Here is a 17,222-nt window from a genome sequence, read left to right on the forward strand (position 1 = left end):
CATGTAACAAGTGGTTCAAATAGCAGTCCCATCACCTTGGCCAGTACCAAGTTCAGGTTCCACTGTGGGACTGGAGGCCTAACGTAAGGAAAGAAGTGGTCCAAGCCTTTTGCAACCTTTTCCAAGACCTTGCCGATCAGTGGAAACGGGGGATAGGCATACAGAAGCTGACCGGACCAAGACAGAAGGAAGGCGTCGGAGATCACGCCCATGCTCTCCCCCCACTCCCCCTGGAGCAGAAACAGGGACACCGGTGATTCTGCCTTGTCGCAAAGAGGTCCACTTGGGGAGTGCCCTACATGCAGAAGATCCTGTGCACCACCTTTGCGTGCAGCAACCATTCATGCTGAGAGGAAAAGTCCTGGCTCAGCCGATCTGCCTGAGAGTCCCGGGCGCCCAGTAAGTGGTGGGCTTCCAGGGTGATATCATGGGCTACATAGAAGTCCCACAGGCTGAGTGCTTTGTGGCAGAGGGGAAGGTCCCGCCTTGCCTGCTGATGTAGAACATCAAGACCGTGTTGTCCGTGAGAACCCTGACCATCCTGCCTGCCAGGGTCCAGGCAAAAGGCCACACAGGATAAACGGACTGCCCTGAGCTCCTTGACATTTATGTGCAGGGCTAGTTCCTACGCTAACCACAGACCTTGGGTCTGGAGGTTTCCCACATGGGCTCCCCACCCCAAGTCTGACGTATCAGACATCAGCTCCACAGTCAGGCTGGCCCCTGAACGGAACCCCTTGGAGCATGTTCCCCAGGGCAGACCACCAACAGAGGGAGGCTAGCACAGGTTCAGGTACCGTGAGGACTTTGTCCATCCTGTCTCTGGACTGGGAGAATGCAGAGGCCAACCAGAGCTGAAAGGGCCTCATCCTGAGCCTGGCATGATGAGCCATGTATATGCATGCCAACATGTGACCCAGAAGCTGGAGGCACACTCTGGCGGTCGTCACGGGGAAACCTCATGACCGCCCCAATGAGCTCCCTCAGGGTTTCGAATCTGTTCGGTGGGAGGGAGGCTCTGGCCGCTGTCATGTCCAGAACTGCACCAATAAATTCTATGCGTTGCACCAGTACCAGTGTGGATTTGGTGCTGTTTACCAGCAGCCTCAGCATGGCGCACGTGGACAGGAAGAGTGTTACGTGATCCTGTACCTGTGATCTGGAGCTGCCTTGATCAGCCAGTCATTGATGTAGGGAAAGATCTGGACCCCCTGATTTCTGAGGTAGGCCACTACCACAGACATACACTATGTGGAGACTGTGTGTGCCATCAATAGGCCAAATGGGAGGACAGTGAACTGGTAGTGTTCCTGCCCTACCGTGAAGCGGAGGAAATGTCTGTGGCCCTTGAATATGTGAATGTGGAAGTACACATCCTGTAAATTGAGGGTGGCGTACCAATCTCCACAATCCAGGGAGGGGATGTAGGAGACCAGAGAGACCATGTGAAACTTGAGCTTTACCATGTACTGGTTCAGGCCTCGCAGGTCCAGGATGTGCCTGAGCCCTCCTTTCGCCTTCAGGATAAGGGAATAGCGGGAGTAGTATCCCTTGTGTCTAAATTCTGCCGGCACCACCTCCACCACTCCTAAGTGAAGGAGCCGCTGCACCTCTTGCTCGAGTAAGCCCCCATGAGAGGGGTCCCTGAAGAGTGATAAGGTGGGGTAGCAAGAAATTGGAAGGTATAGCCCTGGGAGATGGTGTTGAGGACCCATCGGTCTGAGGTCAGCCAGGACCACTCTGGGAGGAAAGTACATAAGCAGTTGGAGAAGGCAAGGTCGGGTGGATCCTTGGTGCAAACTGGCAAGTCACCCCCAGGCATCCCATCAAAACTGGTGTTTACCCGTCTGCTTGCCCTTAGAGGGCCCAGACTGGGGCGTAGGCCAAGATTGCCGTTGTGGGTGCTTTTTATAGTCCCTTGATTTTTTTTTATAAGGGGAGTCATATCTAGCGTGGGTGGCCTGACTGGGGGTCTGCTGCGGTTTGAATTTGGTCCTGTCTGGGACCAGCACATAGAGATCAGTAGTGTGGGAGTCCTTAAGACCATGTAACTTCATGTCTGTTTGTTCCACGAACAGGGTCTTGCTGTCGAACGGAAGGTCCTGCAAGGAGTTCTGCACCTCACTGGACAACCCAGACAACAGGAGCCATGACGCTCTCCTCATGGACACTGCAGAGGCCACAGATGTCACAGCCGTATCTGAGACATCTGAGGCTGCCTGAAGGGCTGCCCTAGCGGCGGCTGTGCCCTTCTCAGCCAGAGCCTTAAACTCCTTTTTAATCACGCTCCAGAAGGGAATCTGAATTTTTGGGCACTGTTGAAGTCATATCTGCCCAGCAGGGCTTGGTGGTTCGCTACCCTCAGTTGGAAATTCAAGGATAAATAAATCTTTCTACCAAATATGTCAAGTCTCGAGTCCTTATTCTTAGAGGTAGAAGCGGGTTGACCTTGACGCTCCTTATGGTTGACTGCCTTGACCACTAAGGAGCTGGGGGTGGGGTGGGTATATAGATACTCGTGCCCCTTGGCAGGCACAAAATACTTCCATTCAGTCTTCTTAGAAATGGGGGGCAAGGAACCCAGGGTTTGCCACAGGGCATTTGAAATCTTTGCCACCCCTTCATGGAGTGGGGGAGCCACCCTGGTCAGTGCCATAGCCGAGAGGACATCAAACAGAGAGTCCGAGGGTTCCTCCACCTCCTCCGCTTGAAGGTTGAGGCTTGATGCCACCCTTTTCAACAACTCTTGCTGGGCTTTTGTGTTCTCCTGCAGTACAGGACGAGGAGGAGGAGCCGTGATTGCCTCACTGGGGGAGGATGAGGATGGGCCTGTGGTGCTCTGCATCCCCACCGGTACTGCTGGGCCCACCATTTGGTTCCCCTTCTGCGCGCGGGACTGGGGATGAGCGCTCCACTGACCCTTTTCTGGGAGGTTGAGAGAGCGAAGCCAACGGTTTTTCCACAGCTCTGTCCACTGAGCAAGCCACCACCGGGGGCTGCGTTGGGGCCTACAGGGCCCATTGGTACCATGGTGCTAGCCAGGGAGCCCAGTGACACTGCACCTGCTGTGGCACCATCAGAGCAGACTGCCCTGCTTGACTTGCCTGGCCCACGGACTGCTGACTTCGAAGGGAGGCTGGACTGGCATATGATCTACGGTTATCCCGGTATGGGAACAAGTTCTTGTGTCGCGAATGGTGCCGAGCACGAGACCGTGATCTCGGAGTGAAGGAGCGGGCGGATCCACGACCGCATGGTGCCGGAGATCTATGCCAGGGGCTATGGGAGTGGTATCATGGCAGGGCCTTGAGCGTGATGACAAGCGGGAGTGGTGTCAGCGTCCATATCTCAAAGGGCTACAATAGCTTCTCAGAGACAAAGAGTTCCAGTGCCGTCTGTCCTGGTCCCGGCAGCGCATGCTCTCATCGCAAGGTCTATGTTCCCTTGAGGCAGAGCAATGCCTGGAAGCCCTGATGCTCAGCACACAGCCAGACAAACCTGATGGGGGTCGACGGGGACTTGTGCAGGCTGCATGTGTGATGGTCACTGAGCGGAGAACATTGTCAGGAACCTTCCCTTGACCGCGAGCAGTACTGTCCAGGTGTCGATTGTGGGGGTCCAAGCAGCAGCTTGCCTCTGGACTGGGGAGACACTGGTGTCGGTGCAACCAGTGCTGGTAGAGAGACATCTCAAGCCGCCTGCAGGGCTTCTGGTGTGGAAGGCACCCAAATGTGGGCACTGGCACCCAGGGAGATCAGCTTGGAGTGGGCCGGGCTACTCCACTCGACTTGAGTCAGAGGTCGAAGAGGATGGAGAGCTGCCCAGCGCAGGTCCAGTCTCTCCCCGAGCCTTGCTCCAGTGTTGTGGCAAAGACGACCTCTCCTTTGCCTTTTTTGAGCATCCTGTGGACAGGGAGCAGTGCTGACTGCTAGATGGCACCAATGGGTGGCTGCACACTGATGCCGCGGTGGTTCTGATTTGGAGTGGCACAACGGTGTCAGGGTCACGGTCGATTATCAAAATGTCTTGGAGCCATATGTCCTGCTCCTTCTTGGTCCGAGGCTTGACGGATCTGCAAATCCTGCAGCGATTGTTGAGGTGGGTTTCCCCCAGACAGCGTGAACAGTCCACGTGTGGATCACTCACGGGCATAGGCTGTTTGCAAGTGTCACATGCCCCAACCCAGGAACACTTAACTATTCTAACTAAACTTATTCTTTTTTTTTTTTCTTTTTTAACTACAGGTTCTAACTAAACTATGAACTAAATGAAGTCCAAGAGCGAAAGCTACAGCAGAGCTGGAGCACAGCAGTTCTGAGGCACCTTAACTGGCAGCAAGAAGGAACTGAGGGTGGGGGGAACTATGCCATGGCAGCACCACTCCAGGAGTTGCTAGGGGTACTACCCTACGGGTACTGCTAAGGGAAAAACTTCTGGCACCGGTGCATGTGGCCAGCACACACACCTCCTATTGTGGAATGCACATGAGCAATCACTCGAAGAACAGACATCGACCATACGAACTATGTGTGTCTCATTCCTTTTTTCAGAGACTCGTTGCTCTTGGGTTAAATTTATAAACACTTATATTTCTGTTCTCTTATATTGTGGTATGAAGGCTACAGGGTAAGATCCTGGCCCACATTTCAGCCTCTGACAAGGCCTTGCATTGGTCCTCTGTATCACATGTGAATTATACCCTTAATGACTACATGTGCATGATCTGAAGAAGTGACAGAGACGACTCCACTGAGGAGATGAACTAATGGAGAACTGACAAGCATTAATTCCTAACTCCAGTCCAATCATCAAGAGTTTATCTATTGGAGAACATGTTATTGTGTTCAAACATGAATGTGAAGAACTGAGTTAGCTGACACTATGCTGACCATGACTAACCAGACAGTGTAAGCAAGAATAAATAATTTTCAGTGTCATGTCAGCGAATAATTATGATCACAAATCGGATACATTTCTCTTTATTCAAATGTCCCTTTACTATAAATAAATAGTTAGTCAGTCAAGATTCACCTACTGATTTTGGGGAATATTTAAATTGTTTCCATTTGCCAAGAGAAGATTATTCTTCACAAGTGGGTCTCACTCTCATAAAAGGTATAATCTGATGGACACAACAGAAGATATTGTAACTGAATGAACGTGCTGTTTTACAGCCTGTTGGGTTTTATTTATCTATTTATTTTGTGTGACAAGGTATTTATTAACAATCTTGAGTTCCTTTGCTTCTCTAAATCATGGCACCCTCTAACAGGTGGTAAGAGCCTGTCTGTGAAAAAGAGTGGGTCCACATGCACTTCTATCATGAGAAGCCATTATTAATAATTAAGCAAAACCCAATCTTTATTTCTACAGTCTATAATTTTAGTATATTTGAGAGAATTACTTTGCTAAACACCTTCACTTCTGCATTTAATTTTTTTTATTTTCACACACACACACACAAAATTCTCACCTGTACATCTGTGTTTTTTCGGTGCAATTTTAATGCTTTATAGCATGCTTCCAGCCAATATAATTTTTCTCCCTCTTCCTCTTCTTTTCTTTCCTCGAAGTCTTGGTTTAAAAATATTGTTTCCGCTTGAAAATAAAATGACAATCCTTATCATGAAAATAAAAGATTTAGGACTTGTTCTCACTCTGAGTTACATGGGTGCTCATCTCTGCCTATGCGGCTAAATCAGATTTTGCCAAAGCAGATTTTACCAGAGAAAGTAATAAGTCAGTGATATAAGTCAGTCCCTTCCAGGAAAGATAAAAACTTCTGATTCAAGTTCTACAACAGATTTTTTTCCATTTTCTTTGACATTATGAAAATATTTTAAAAGTTCATTACAGACAAAAGGGTGTTAAATTAAATGTAGTTATATCTCAGGCCATATTTCTAATTTTAAAATGCATGCACACATTTATTTTCATGTTCACATAAAGAATACTGCAGATGTTAAAACATGACCCTACGACACTTGTACACTGCCATTCATCACAGACTACCATGATCTTCCAGCACTCTTCTGTCATTAGGAAAAGAAGGGTACACTGAAATGGCTAAGAGAAGTATAGGGCAAGAGGAAAAATAAAATGTGGTTTTAAATTGACAGTGAATTTCAATACTTATGAAAATGAATGGTTGCCAACATGGTACTAAAGGTTACACAAAGTAGGCCCAGTTCTGCTATCTGCTACACCTTTGGTACTCTTATTCACATGAGCAACCCAACTGACTCCAGTGCGACACAATTATTCACACTTGTAAGAGGTTACAGGATCACACCCATAACAAACATTTTAAAACTGTGGCCTTAATGCAGCTTCAAACAAAGCTCAAAACTGTCAGGTTATTTCTAAAACACAGACACCACTTTGCTGGGAAACAGAAGTAAACTGCCATAGCAGTATTTGCAGATACACAAACCAATCATGAGATTCAGAATACCTATATTCACTACCCTCATAATAGTTTTTAAACTAAGAAGGGATTATCCAGTATGCAACCTATGAATAGACATGTTAGTGCTCATCAAAATACTATACCAACTGAGCGGAGGGTAGGTGACATGGCTAACTGGTAGATACTGGCATGTTACAACAAAACAATGAGCTCTATCAGGTGAGCAAGATAAAACACTGTTGCATACCTAGCCTTGTTAACCCCTATTCCTGTTTGAAATCTACTAGTCACAAAATATAGAAGAATTATGAAACCACAGGAAATTACACTAGCACACCAATTGTGGAAACAAACGTTTGTCCATTAATCATTTTATTTAGGTAATTAGAAAGGAATTTACTTACTGAGGAGAGCTAAACAACCGAGTGCTGCAGCCTGTAACTTTGCATTTGCAGAGTATCTTATAACAGCCTTCACAATGACTTCGTGTACCTCATTTAATACCAGAATGTTGAAAAAATTTCCTAAAAAGTAGATTATAATTTTATCTGAAATATCTAGCTAGATCTATATTTATATACAGAGACAAAATAGTTATATCCACATGCATAGGACATACATACTGTGCTTGAAGAAAAACAGCAGATGAGGCAGTTAATTTGTTTGACATAGTAAATAAACTGCATTGTGAAATGAGGATAACTGGCCAAAAATAAGAAAACCAGGGAACTGGGTTCTTCGGTTTCTCTTCCTCATTCATGTAGGAAGAACCCATGAGGATCCTCTATATTCCACTGAATCCTTCAAAGAGGATTTTACCTACCTTCAGATGAGACTTGCTGGATGTGACTCTCTAGAGCCTATAAACACCATTCCTTTAGGCAGCTACTGGAGGTGTTAATGAAGAGCAAAATGAAGAGCTTACCTCTGTCAAAAGGCAGAGTTTGCAGCCACTGCATTCTTTCCAAGCTATTCCTGCCTTCAAATGACGATAGGCTTGTCTACACTTAACGTTTTACAGAGCTCTAACTTGCTGGCTCAGGGCAGTGGTAACAGCAAGTCTGAGTGCTTTAAAGCGCTAGTGTAGATGGGCTCCAAGCTCTGGGAGCCAAGTGTGCTCACACGCGAGCTGTCTCCCAGCGCTCGCATGTGACCACACTTGCACTTCAAAGCACTGTCGTGGAGGCATTCCCATGGTAGTGCTTTGAAGTTTCCAGTGTAGACATACCCTGACCAAAGTACAGACCTGCACTTTGATTTCTGCACTGACACTTGACCGACCCTGTAAGGGAAGCTATTTAACTGTTTTGACCTATATTCTGAAACAGAGATCTCGCCACACAAAATAGATTAGGGATTAGCAAAAGCTTCTAATTATATTTTAAATAAAAAAAAAAGAGTTTATAAAAGAAGAGAGTTTACATATTTTGAAAGAGTAGGTAGATAAATATCTTTGCTGTATATATAATGAGCATCTCTAAAAAGAAACAAACATTTACTATGGTACGTGCAGCATTTCCTGCCACAGGTTCAAAGTAAGGAATACTGCAAAGAACAAACAAATAAAAACCAAATTTTCCTATCTTCCCCAAGGAAAATAAATACTACATGTAAATCTTATTTTAGGAGTAACTACTTCATTAAACATATTCTGCCAGTTACATCTATTGTATCAGATATTTAATTTTGTTTAGTAATTCTTAATTAAGAGAGAGTTGAATCACTCTACCAACGTGACACGTAAAACTCAAAGTTTTAAAAGGAATAACTGTTTTCTCTAGCCTTTCAGATGAAATGTAAAACTGCAGAGCATACCAGTTGTGGTTTGATGGTGCTTTTCTGACACACAACAGGAAGCTAACCTTGCTTACTCCAACTCACTATAGAATTGATCCTCAAATTTCTATTGCTTTCAATAGGAGATAAACAGGATCAGCATCTTGCACGACTGAGCTCTATGGCTCAAATTCAAAAAAGCACATAAACACATCTGCATCATTCTGAAATATCTAACTTAATTCCCCTTGTAAATGGATATGTAGTTATGTAGCAGTGCCCTGTTCCATTAAATAGCTGTTTCTTGCTGCATTTCTTTATGTAGCTTAAAGGCATCCAGGTGCTTAGGTATAAAACAATTTGAGAGCCTCTCTCTAGAGGCTCATCTAAAAGAGAAAAGTATGACTGTGACACGTAATGAACATATTTTGTACTGTAAATGCCTTTAAATTACCAGATCATCTTCAGACCAGCAAAAGTGGTGATTCTATCTCGTCATACCTTAGAGACTAACAAATTTATTGAGGCATAAGCTTTCATGGACTAAAACCCACTTCATCAGATGCATGGAGTGGAAAATACAGTAGGAAGATATATATACATAGTACATGAAAAGATAGGAGTTGCCTTACCTATTTTTTCCAGTCCATGCATCTGATGAAGTGGGTTTTAGCCCACGAAAGCTTATGCCCAAATAAATTTGTTAGTCTCTATGGTGCCACAAGTACTCCTCATTATTTTTGCTGATACAGACTAACACAGCTACAACTCTGAAACCTGTCTTGTCACAGTTGAACATAAGCTATTGAATTTGCAAGCTTTCAGCGTTATTCTAACTTAAACATAAAAATTATAGATGAGACAGAGCAAGATTTAACTTGACTGTGAGTTATACCAGGCATAACCAAAAGTAAAATATCAACTGGTCAGACTGACACTCTAGAAGCAGCCGTATAATTCAGGAGATTGAAATCCAGGTCCTAAACTTTAACTCAAACTTATCAGGCAAGCAGGGGCTGCAAACACTATAGAGCATAACACGATGTCCGTTGTGAGGGTGGAGGAGCACCTTGTTTTGCTCTTAATTAACCCCAGTCAACACGGAAGCATTTCTACAATCCAGAAGCAACCATATCCAACTCCTTGGCCAGAAGGAGGGTTATTGTGATGTGGATCTTTGGGAGCACTATAAGGAGGATAAATGAGATCCCAGAGGACACTTTTTACAAAAAAATATAGTACCATCAGTTGTATCTCAAGTACTCAGCATCAGCACCTCAAATATGAAATTGTAGAAGGAAATATCTTCCATGCCGTAATAACTCTAAAAAGAAGGCTTTAATACTATGCACACATAGGTGTCATTGTTGCCTTGTGCTTCTCCTGTCTGTTTGTTGTATTTCTCTCCTCTCTCTTGGCTTGTACTTAAACTAAGATTTTCAAGGAAGAGGCTGTCTTTCTTCTGTATTGGTACAGCATCATGTCTACATGACTAGGGCCTCAGGAGCTACCACAATACAAATACATTCTTTGTTTGTTTGACTAGATATAAAACATTAATCTAGTTCTACTCTAAAAGTTAACTGGTGGTGCAATTTTGTCACTAGCAACACTGTCAGCTGTTAAACAAGTAAGCAAACAATAAAAAATTTCAGTATAAAATACTATTTCATGAACTTACCCAGTGTAAGCTTGTGCAACAAACAGCAACTCACTTCCTGAATTGGTTCACTGTTAGGGAATGTTTTCATCATTTCCACTATGACATTATAACATCTAACATTTCCAGACATGAGCACTTCAACATTGCTGGCTAAAGTAAAAAAACAACAACATTGTTATGCTTCTTAAATAAGAAAAATTAAATGATAGGGCTTGAATACATACATGTATTTCAAAAACTGGATCTCTACCTTGGTTTTAACCATTGTGACAATTTTTATTATGTCTACTTATTTCCACAATGAAAGATATTAACACCTATACCTATAAATGCTGTTTTACTTCAACTTAGAGTCACTTACAGTGTGAATTGTTACTGATCTGCTTCCATTATATATTTAGCCATTTAACAGAAATGACACCTTTTACTTATATAGCACCTTTCATAAAGAGATTTCCAGGTGCTTTACAAATATTAATTAATCTGTAAACAGGTAGGTAAATATTTCTTTGCACATTTTACAGATGAATAAACAGAAGTACATAGTATTTAAGTGATTAGCTCAAGGATATACAGTACACCAGTTCAGAGGCAGGGCCTGGAATACAACCCAGAAATGTTGACCCGTAAAGCCCCGCTCTAACCATTGTAAGTCTAATCTCCTCTCCTTTTTGTAAGCAAGTTAACATCACTTATTTTGGCTGTTAGCTCTGCCCATTCAATAGATAGAGAATGCTTAGAAGTGTTCTGCTAAGGTATGCTTCTGGGTTTTTGAATGATGTGCCAAAGTGCAGGTTTTAATTACAAATACTTCTACACTTAGTTTAAAGTGGAAGTAGTATATAGCAAACAACAATACAAATTCTTATTAATGATTAATGAAAGAAGCTGAGCAGATCATCTTCTAATAGAAATGGGGACAAAAAAGCAGGTCCACTTCTATTAAAATCAGGGTATGTTTAACCAGCAATTAAATACTCCCAGCTGGCCAGGATCAGCAGACTTGGGCTTGGGCTGCAGGGCTGCAGAATAGCTATGTAGACTTTCATGTTTGGGCTGGAATCCAAGCTCTGGGACTTCACAAGGCGGAAGGGTCCAACTGAGCTGGTAAGAATTCTGAAGCAGCTTACTTCAGAGTAAAAGGAGGCCACATATTCTGTTTCAATAACCACAATGTTTAACCAATGTCAATCTTAGCAGCTGAGAAACCTCCTTTATTTTTCAAGTGCTTATTTTTCTGATTTCTCAATTATGATGAACTAAACTTGTGTTCAACAAACAGTATTCTATAGACTTCACAAATAATTAATGATAAGAGTAGCCCAAATATACAAAAAAGGCTATTGAAAGTTTCTACCCAAAGAAGAACAAAAATAGAGTGGATCTTAAATAATGGCACAATCGAGCAGTTCTAAGCCTGTGAAGTGCCAACAGCTGTCCAGGACTGGGTGGGCACAGAGGGATTCAAGGCTGCTCTCACATTCTAGTCTCCCACCTTCTGCGAAAGCAGATTTGCTCAGTCACCTACATCGGACCTCCTCAGATGCCAAAAGCCATCCAGTGCACCAATGCCTATGGCTTTCCTTTGAACTATCTGGGAATTCATGAAGCACTACAGAGAGCATTTCAGAACTGAATGTCCTAGTGTGAGTGATTTGAAAAGACTGATAGCCCCAAATGCCACAGTAATGCACTTACATGGACCAGCTAATGAATGTAAGGAATAAAGTGCCGGAAGTACAACATCTTCTTTTTCTTGAAACTGTTTTAACACATTCAGTATGATCATGTGATCTTTGCTTTCAACAAATTCAATCAGCTGCTCTTCTGGAACTAAATTGAAAAACAAACAGAGATGTAGTATGTTTTAAGGAAATAATATATTTGTACAGCTTGGTATTAATTAAAAACTTTTTTTTTTACAAAGTTTTCTGATATTTATTTTATTCCTTTTGCATCCTAGACATCAAAATACTTTCAATAATTTAAAATTTGTCAGCATTGTCTTCCTTTGGTCTAGAACCTTTATGATACAATAACAAAGTAAATGGGAACCATAAGACCTGCTTTCTATCAATCGACTGCTCTGTTGCTTACATAAGTAAAAGATCTTAAGGTCAAGCTGTAGCAGCAGCTGCACCATTGCAGTGTGCTGGGGGTGGAAGATGCCAACAGGAGAGAGCTCTCCTATCGGCATAAAAACCCACCCTCCTGAGAGACATAAATTTTGCCAACGTAAGTGTACTGTAGACATAAATGGATTAACAAACTTCATCAGTTTCTCTTTTAGCATATGGTTGAGATGCAGTGTAAAGACTGGTAATTTCCTTCATACATTAAAATTAGGAGTTATTTCATATCATTGAATTTTAAGCAGAACACTATTAAAACCAGTGACGAAGACTGCTTAAAAATCAATGCCACGATATGGTTTTATAGCTGTGAGCTCTAATAGAAAATAAAAGTATTTACAACGAGGATCAAACCCTAAAGTTGTGTGGACATGACACATTCCATTTATTTTTTAGAATGAGCACTGGTATAATGTCACATCTTTTACTAGTTTTGTAGGCCTTTGCCATTGTCCATGTCATGTATTAAGCATATCTTGGAATATAGTGTATTAATTATGTCCTAGAGCTTCTTACCAGTGAACATTGCATTAAAATGTTGGTTGTTGTTTTAGGACATTATATCTGTATAAACGGATAATCCAATTTAAATGAGTAAAAGTGCAAGAAAACATTAATTCTAACACAAAATTGTCTGCAGCAGCATATCAAACGAATAGAGCATGTGGTTTGCACTATTACAGTCTATTTGTTCATGTGGCCAAATCCTATCAGTCACTTATTTCTTCCCACGTTGAACTGATAACAAAATTCAGTGGGAGTTTTGTTTGACAAAGGAGCAAAGAATTTAGTCCAAACAAATATAATAGTAAAGAAAATGATCAAATCCAAGAAAAAAATTGAAATTACATATATTACATTAATACAACTACATGTATGACATTAATATTAATTTAAAATTTATACTTCCTTGTCACTAGAGACTATGATCAAAACTGAGATATTATTGTGCTAGATTTGTACAAGAACATGTGAAAATATAGTCATTGTCCCTATTAGCTTAGAAGACAGTGACATACGAATGGTGGAGAGAGGAATAAGTTGTCTGATATCTTTATATATGTTCTGGCAGAAGCGGAGGAGTGAAGATTTATTTGTAGATGTTGAGCAGACAGGGCTGGCCTTACTATGAAGTGAATTGAGGCAGTTGCCTCAGGTGCCAGACTGCGCGGGGAGCCACTCGGACCCAGAGTGTAGAAAATTGTGTCTGCTGCTGGTGTAGATGTATTCTCTCTGCTCTAGATTCACAGAGATAGTGGAGTGCTGTGCTGAAGGAAGGAGGGTACAAGAGACATAATAGGCAGGGAGGAAAAAAGTGAGAGGGAATAATAGAAAGCAGCAGGAGCTGCAGGGAGAGAGGAGGAGAAGCCTCTTATGCCGGGCCGTCCTTACCCATACACAAAGTATGCAGCTGCGCAGAGCGCCAGGAAATTTTGGTCCCCCAAGTTTCCTGGTGCCCTGCACAGCTGCGTGCTGCTCCAGCCCCTGCTCTGGCTCTTCCCCCACTCCTGCTCCGCCCCAGCCCCACCTCTTCCTGCCCCTGCTCTAGCAGCATTCAGAAAAAAAGAAAGCAAAAGAAGCTTTTCTATCTAAGCAGGAAGGAGCTCTCCTGAGATACATAGAGACAAATCTTCATGGTGAGCCTTCCAGCCCCAGTGAGGATGTGAGTGGTTAGGAGATGCCTGATCTTCGACTTAGTCAGAGTGCAGGTGACCTAGCAGTTACTGAAGCATCCATATCTCCATCTCAAATGGATGTAACCATACACATTCCTGAAGAAAAGTGTAGATCAGAGAAGAGTGTGGAGGCGGCGCAAGAAACAGCCGTCCTGAGTTTAGTTCCTTAAGTCTAGATGATCCAGGACTGTGGACCCATTTGAGCAGTAGCCTGAGGGACTTCCTTGTACTGCATGGGCCACAGCAAGTGAAAAACTTCATGTTCCTCAAAGGCAATGAAAATAGAAGTTTCCATCCAACATATTACTGACATGAAATCCCCAATGGTGACAAAGTGGAGATGCCAAGGCTTACGTACTCAAAAACCCAGAATGCTGCATACTGTTTTTGTTGCAAACTCTTCCAGGTCTAATGTTCCAGCTACATCGGATTCTACAGGAAAGAAAGACTGGAAAAATCTGGCTAGAAATCTGGCATGCCATGAGAAGGCAGCAAATCACCCGAGAGCATTCCATAGGTGGAAAGATCTTGAGATGAGACTGAGGTTAAAGGCCACCATAGATGATCAGCATCAAGAGAAGATTGCTTCAGAGTCTCTTTACTGGCAAAATGTTCTGAAAAGGCTCATTGCCATTGTGAGAATGCTTGCTACCCAAAACCTAGCACTGTGTGGCACTTCAGATCAGCTGTATGTACCAAACAATGGAAACTCCCTTAAAATGGTGGAGCTGAGGGATGAGTTTGATGCTGTACTCCAGGAGCACCTAAGAACAGTCATCACCCAAGAAATGTACACACACCACTACCTTGGAAAAAACATTCAAAATGAGATCATACAGTTACTGGCAACAAAAGCTCAAACAGAAGATTGTGGCAGATCTGAAATCCGCAAGATATTACTCTGTTATTCTGGACTGCACACCTGACATCAGCCATATGGAACAAATGACTTTAATGGTGCATTTTGTAACAACAACAGAACCTAGTGAAAATGTCCCTGCAATGGTGACTGTCAGAGAAAGCATTTTCTAGAATTTATTGACATTTGATGATACTACAGGAGCTGGTATGACAATGTGCTTCTTAAAAGCTGGAAGATACGGGAATTGCGATAGCTGACATGAGAGGTCAGGGCTACGATAATGGTGCCAACATGAGAGGAAAGAACAGAGAAGTGCAGACACATGGATCTGAGAGTTTTAAACCCTCGAGCTTTTTTTGTCCCCATGCAGTTCTCATTCATTGAACTTGGTGGTCAGTGATGCAGCATCAGCTTCTAGTGAGGCTGCTGAATTTTTTAATGTAATTCAAGCATCTATGTATTTCTCTCTGCATTAACTCAGCGATGGCAGATTTTGAAGCAACATCTGGGAACATCCTCTCTGATACTGAAACCCCCGAGTGCCACACGATGGAAAGGTCGAGTGGAGGCGATAAAGCCTATCAGACACCAAATTGGGAAGATAGATGATGCCGTATTTGCCATTATGGAGGATAATGCTATGACAGGAACTGTTCATGGGAGAACAATGGCAGAGGAAAATGGAATCACCAGAAACATACATAACTTCAAATTTCTGTGTGGCTTAGTGTTGTGGCATGACATGCTGTTTGAAATAAATGTTGTAAGCAAGAGACTCCAAGGCGTTGACCTTGATATATCTGGAGCAATGGACCAACTGGACAAAGCAAAGTCATACCTACAATCTTACCCATCAGATGAGGGATTTCAAAACTTTCTGAAGAGTGCACAGAAGTTGGCAGAGGAACTTCACACAAACTATTTTCCCACCCATTCAAGAATACAAGTCACTGAAGACGACATTTTGATTACGAGGCATGGGATAATCCCCTAAGATACCCCAAACAATAATTCAAAGTTGAATTCTTTAACCAGGTGCTAGATTGTGCAATACAGTCAGTTGAAGAACATTTCATGTAGTTCAAGGAACATAACAATATATTTGGGATGTTCTACGACATTCCAAAAATCCTCACTATACCTGAAAAAGACCTACACCAGCAATGCAGGGGGCTAGAGGCAGTGTTGACACATGATGACATGCACGACACGGATGTGAGTGATCTGGGGGATGAACTGTAAGCCCTTTCAAGATACATTTCAGCAGGCTCAGTTCCAACGGCTGTTCTGGAATATATGTGCATAAAGAAGATGACCACCCTCTTTTCAAATGCTTTTGTTGCTCTGCGCATACTTCTAACACTTCCTGTAACAGTTGCCAGTCGAGAATGCAGCTTCTCCAAGCTCAAGTTAATAAAAACACATTTACACTCCACAATAACACAGGAGAAGTCTGTTAGCCTTGCAACCATCTCAATAGAGCATGAACTGGCCCAGACTGTGGACCTTCAGGAAGCAGTTCAAATCTTTGCAACTAAGAAGGCATGGAAAGCACCACTTTGATTATTCAAACAGATAAAAATGCCAGTGTTTACTATGCCAATAAGAAAAGTTACATTTGCTGTTCAGGTGTTTGAAAGTCAAGTGTTACTTAAAATTTTTGAACAAGGCATTTTAAGTTGTTAGCTCTCCTTTATTGGGGTAGGTAGCAGAGCAGTACCATGAGAGGAATAGAACAGGAAGAAGGCAGAATTGAGACCTTTCAAAGTTTTGGCCCAAGCGAGGAGGTGTCATTTGAGCTCCCCACCTCAGATGCCAAAATGTTGTGGGCCGGCCCTGTGAGCAAAAATAGTTGTGGTGTTGCATTTCTCAAAATTAACTTTAAAACAAGATGCTTCATTTTTATTCAAGACCTGCTTTAATAATATCATGATCTATCAAAACCAGCTATGGCAAATAAAAACTATTTTGCAGGTTTTCAGTACATAAAGATTTTCTTTTTTTGAATACACTAAAATAAATGATTATACAGTAAATGTGAAAGTCTTCAAACCTTTTGCAATTTCAGAAATATAAATAATCAGAATCACAACTATTCTGAACTGAAAACATTTACACATGGACATTGCACTGACTTATCTTTTTAACAGCACTAAAGTTAATGGAGTATTTTCTTGTATGATCTTGAAAGTTGGGTTTTATATTGATTCACCCAATCAACTAAGGTGCGATCCTTTCTTTACTATATAAAAATATAACACAGTTCAGAACTCATAGCATGTATTTTTGCAGCCAGGAAGTCATCATTAGTTTATTCCCAAATCATTTCATCTTGATAAACTTCGCAAAATATAAATACCTTTCTCAAAAAGCACATGCAAAGTTTTACAACCATATTGCTGGATTTCTTCATTGTTTGGGAAGGTTTGCATAGCATCAAACACCAACAAAAATACATCTGTCTCTTCATCCAAGAGCATAATTGTAATTATATCTATACAGCAGAAGAGAAAATGAGATGTGATTACATTCTGTACTAAGTTACATTGATCATTTCTGTCTGAAGCACAGAACTTGATTACAAATTATTTCATACTGTCTTTAAAAGTGCTAGTTTTGGTCTTCACTACGATGAGTCAAATCTATGTGTTGGTACAGCAAATATGGGTTTCCCAGAGTCACCTGCTGTCACTAGGCCCAATCC

The 17,222-nt window shown here is 42.4% G+C and overlaps 1 protein-coding gene across 1 annotated transcript in view; it reads right to left on the reverse strand.

Annotated features, from left to right (window-relative positions):
* Positions 1-17,222, reverse strand: part of LRRK2 (leucine rich repeat kinase 2) — a 119,175-nt gene that overhangs the window by 82,776 nt on the left and 19,177 nt on the right. The window contains exons 5-9 of the mRNA XM_032803987.2: positions 16,878-17,012; positions 11,547-11,681; positions 9,867-9,998; positions 6,814-6,933; positions 5,474-5,598 (exon numbers count right to left, since the gene is read on the reverse strand). Coding sequence (XP_032659878.1) covers positions 5,474-5,598; positions 6,814-6,933; positions 9,867-9,998; positions 11,547-11,681; positions 16,878-17,012 — 647 coding nt within the window. The remainder of the gene's footprint in view (positions 1-5,473; positions 5,599-6,813; positions 6,934-9,866; positions 9,999-11,546; positions 11,682-16,877; positions 17,013-17,222) is intronic.

Source organism: Chelonoidis abingdonii, chromosome 1 (genome assembly GCF_003597395.2).
Source record: "Chelonoidis abingdonii isolate Lonesome George chromosome 1, CheloAbing_2.0, whole genome shotgun sequence".
In the NCBI taxonomy this organism is placed as follows: domain Eukaryota; kingdom Metazoa; phylum Chordata; order Testudines; family Testudinidae; genus Chelonoidis; species Chelonoidis abingdonii.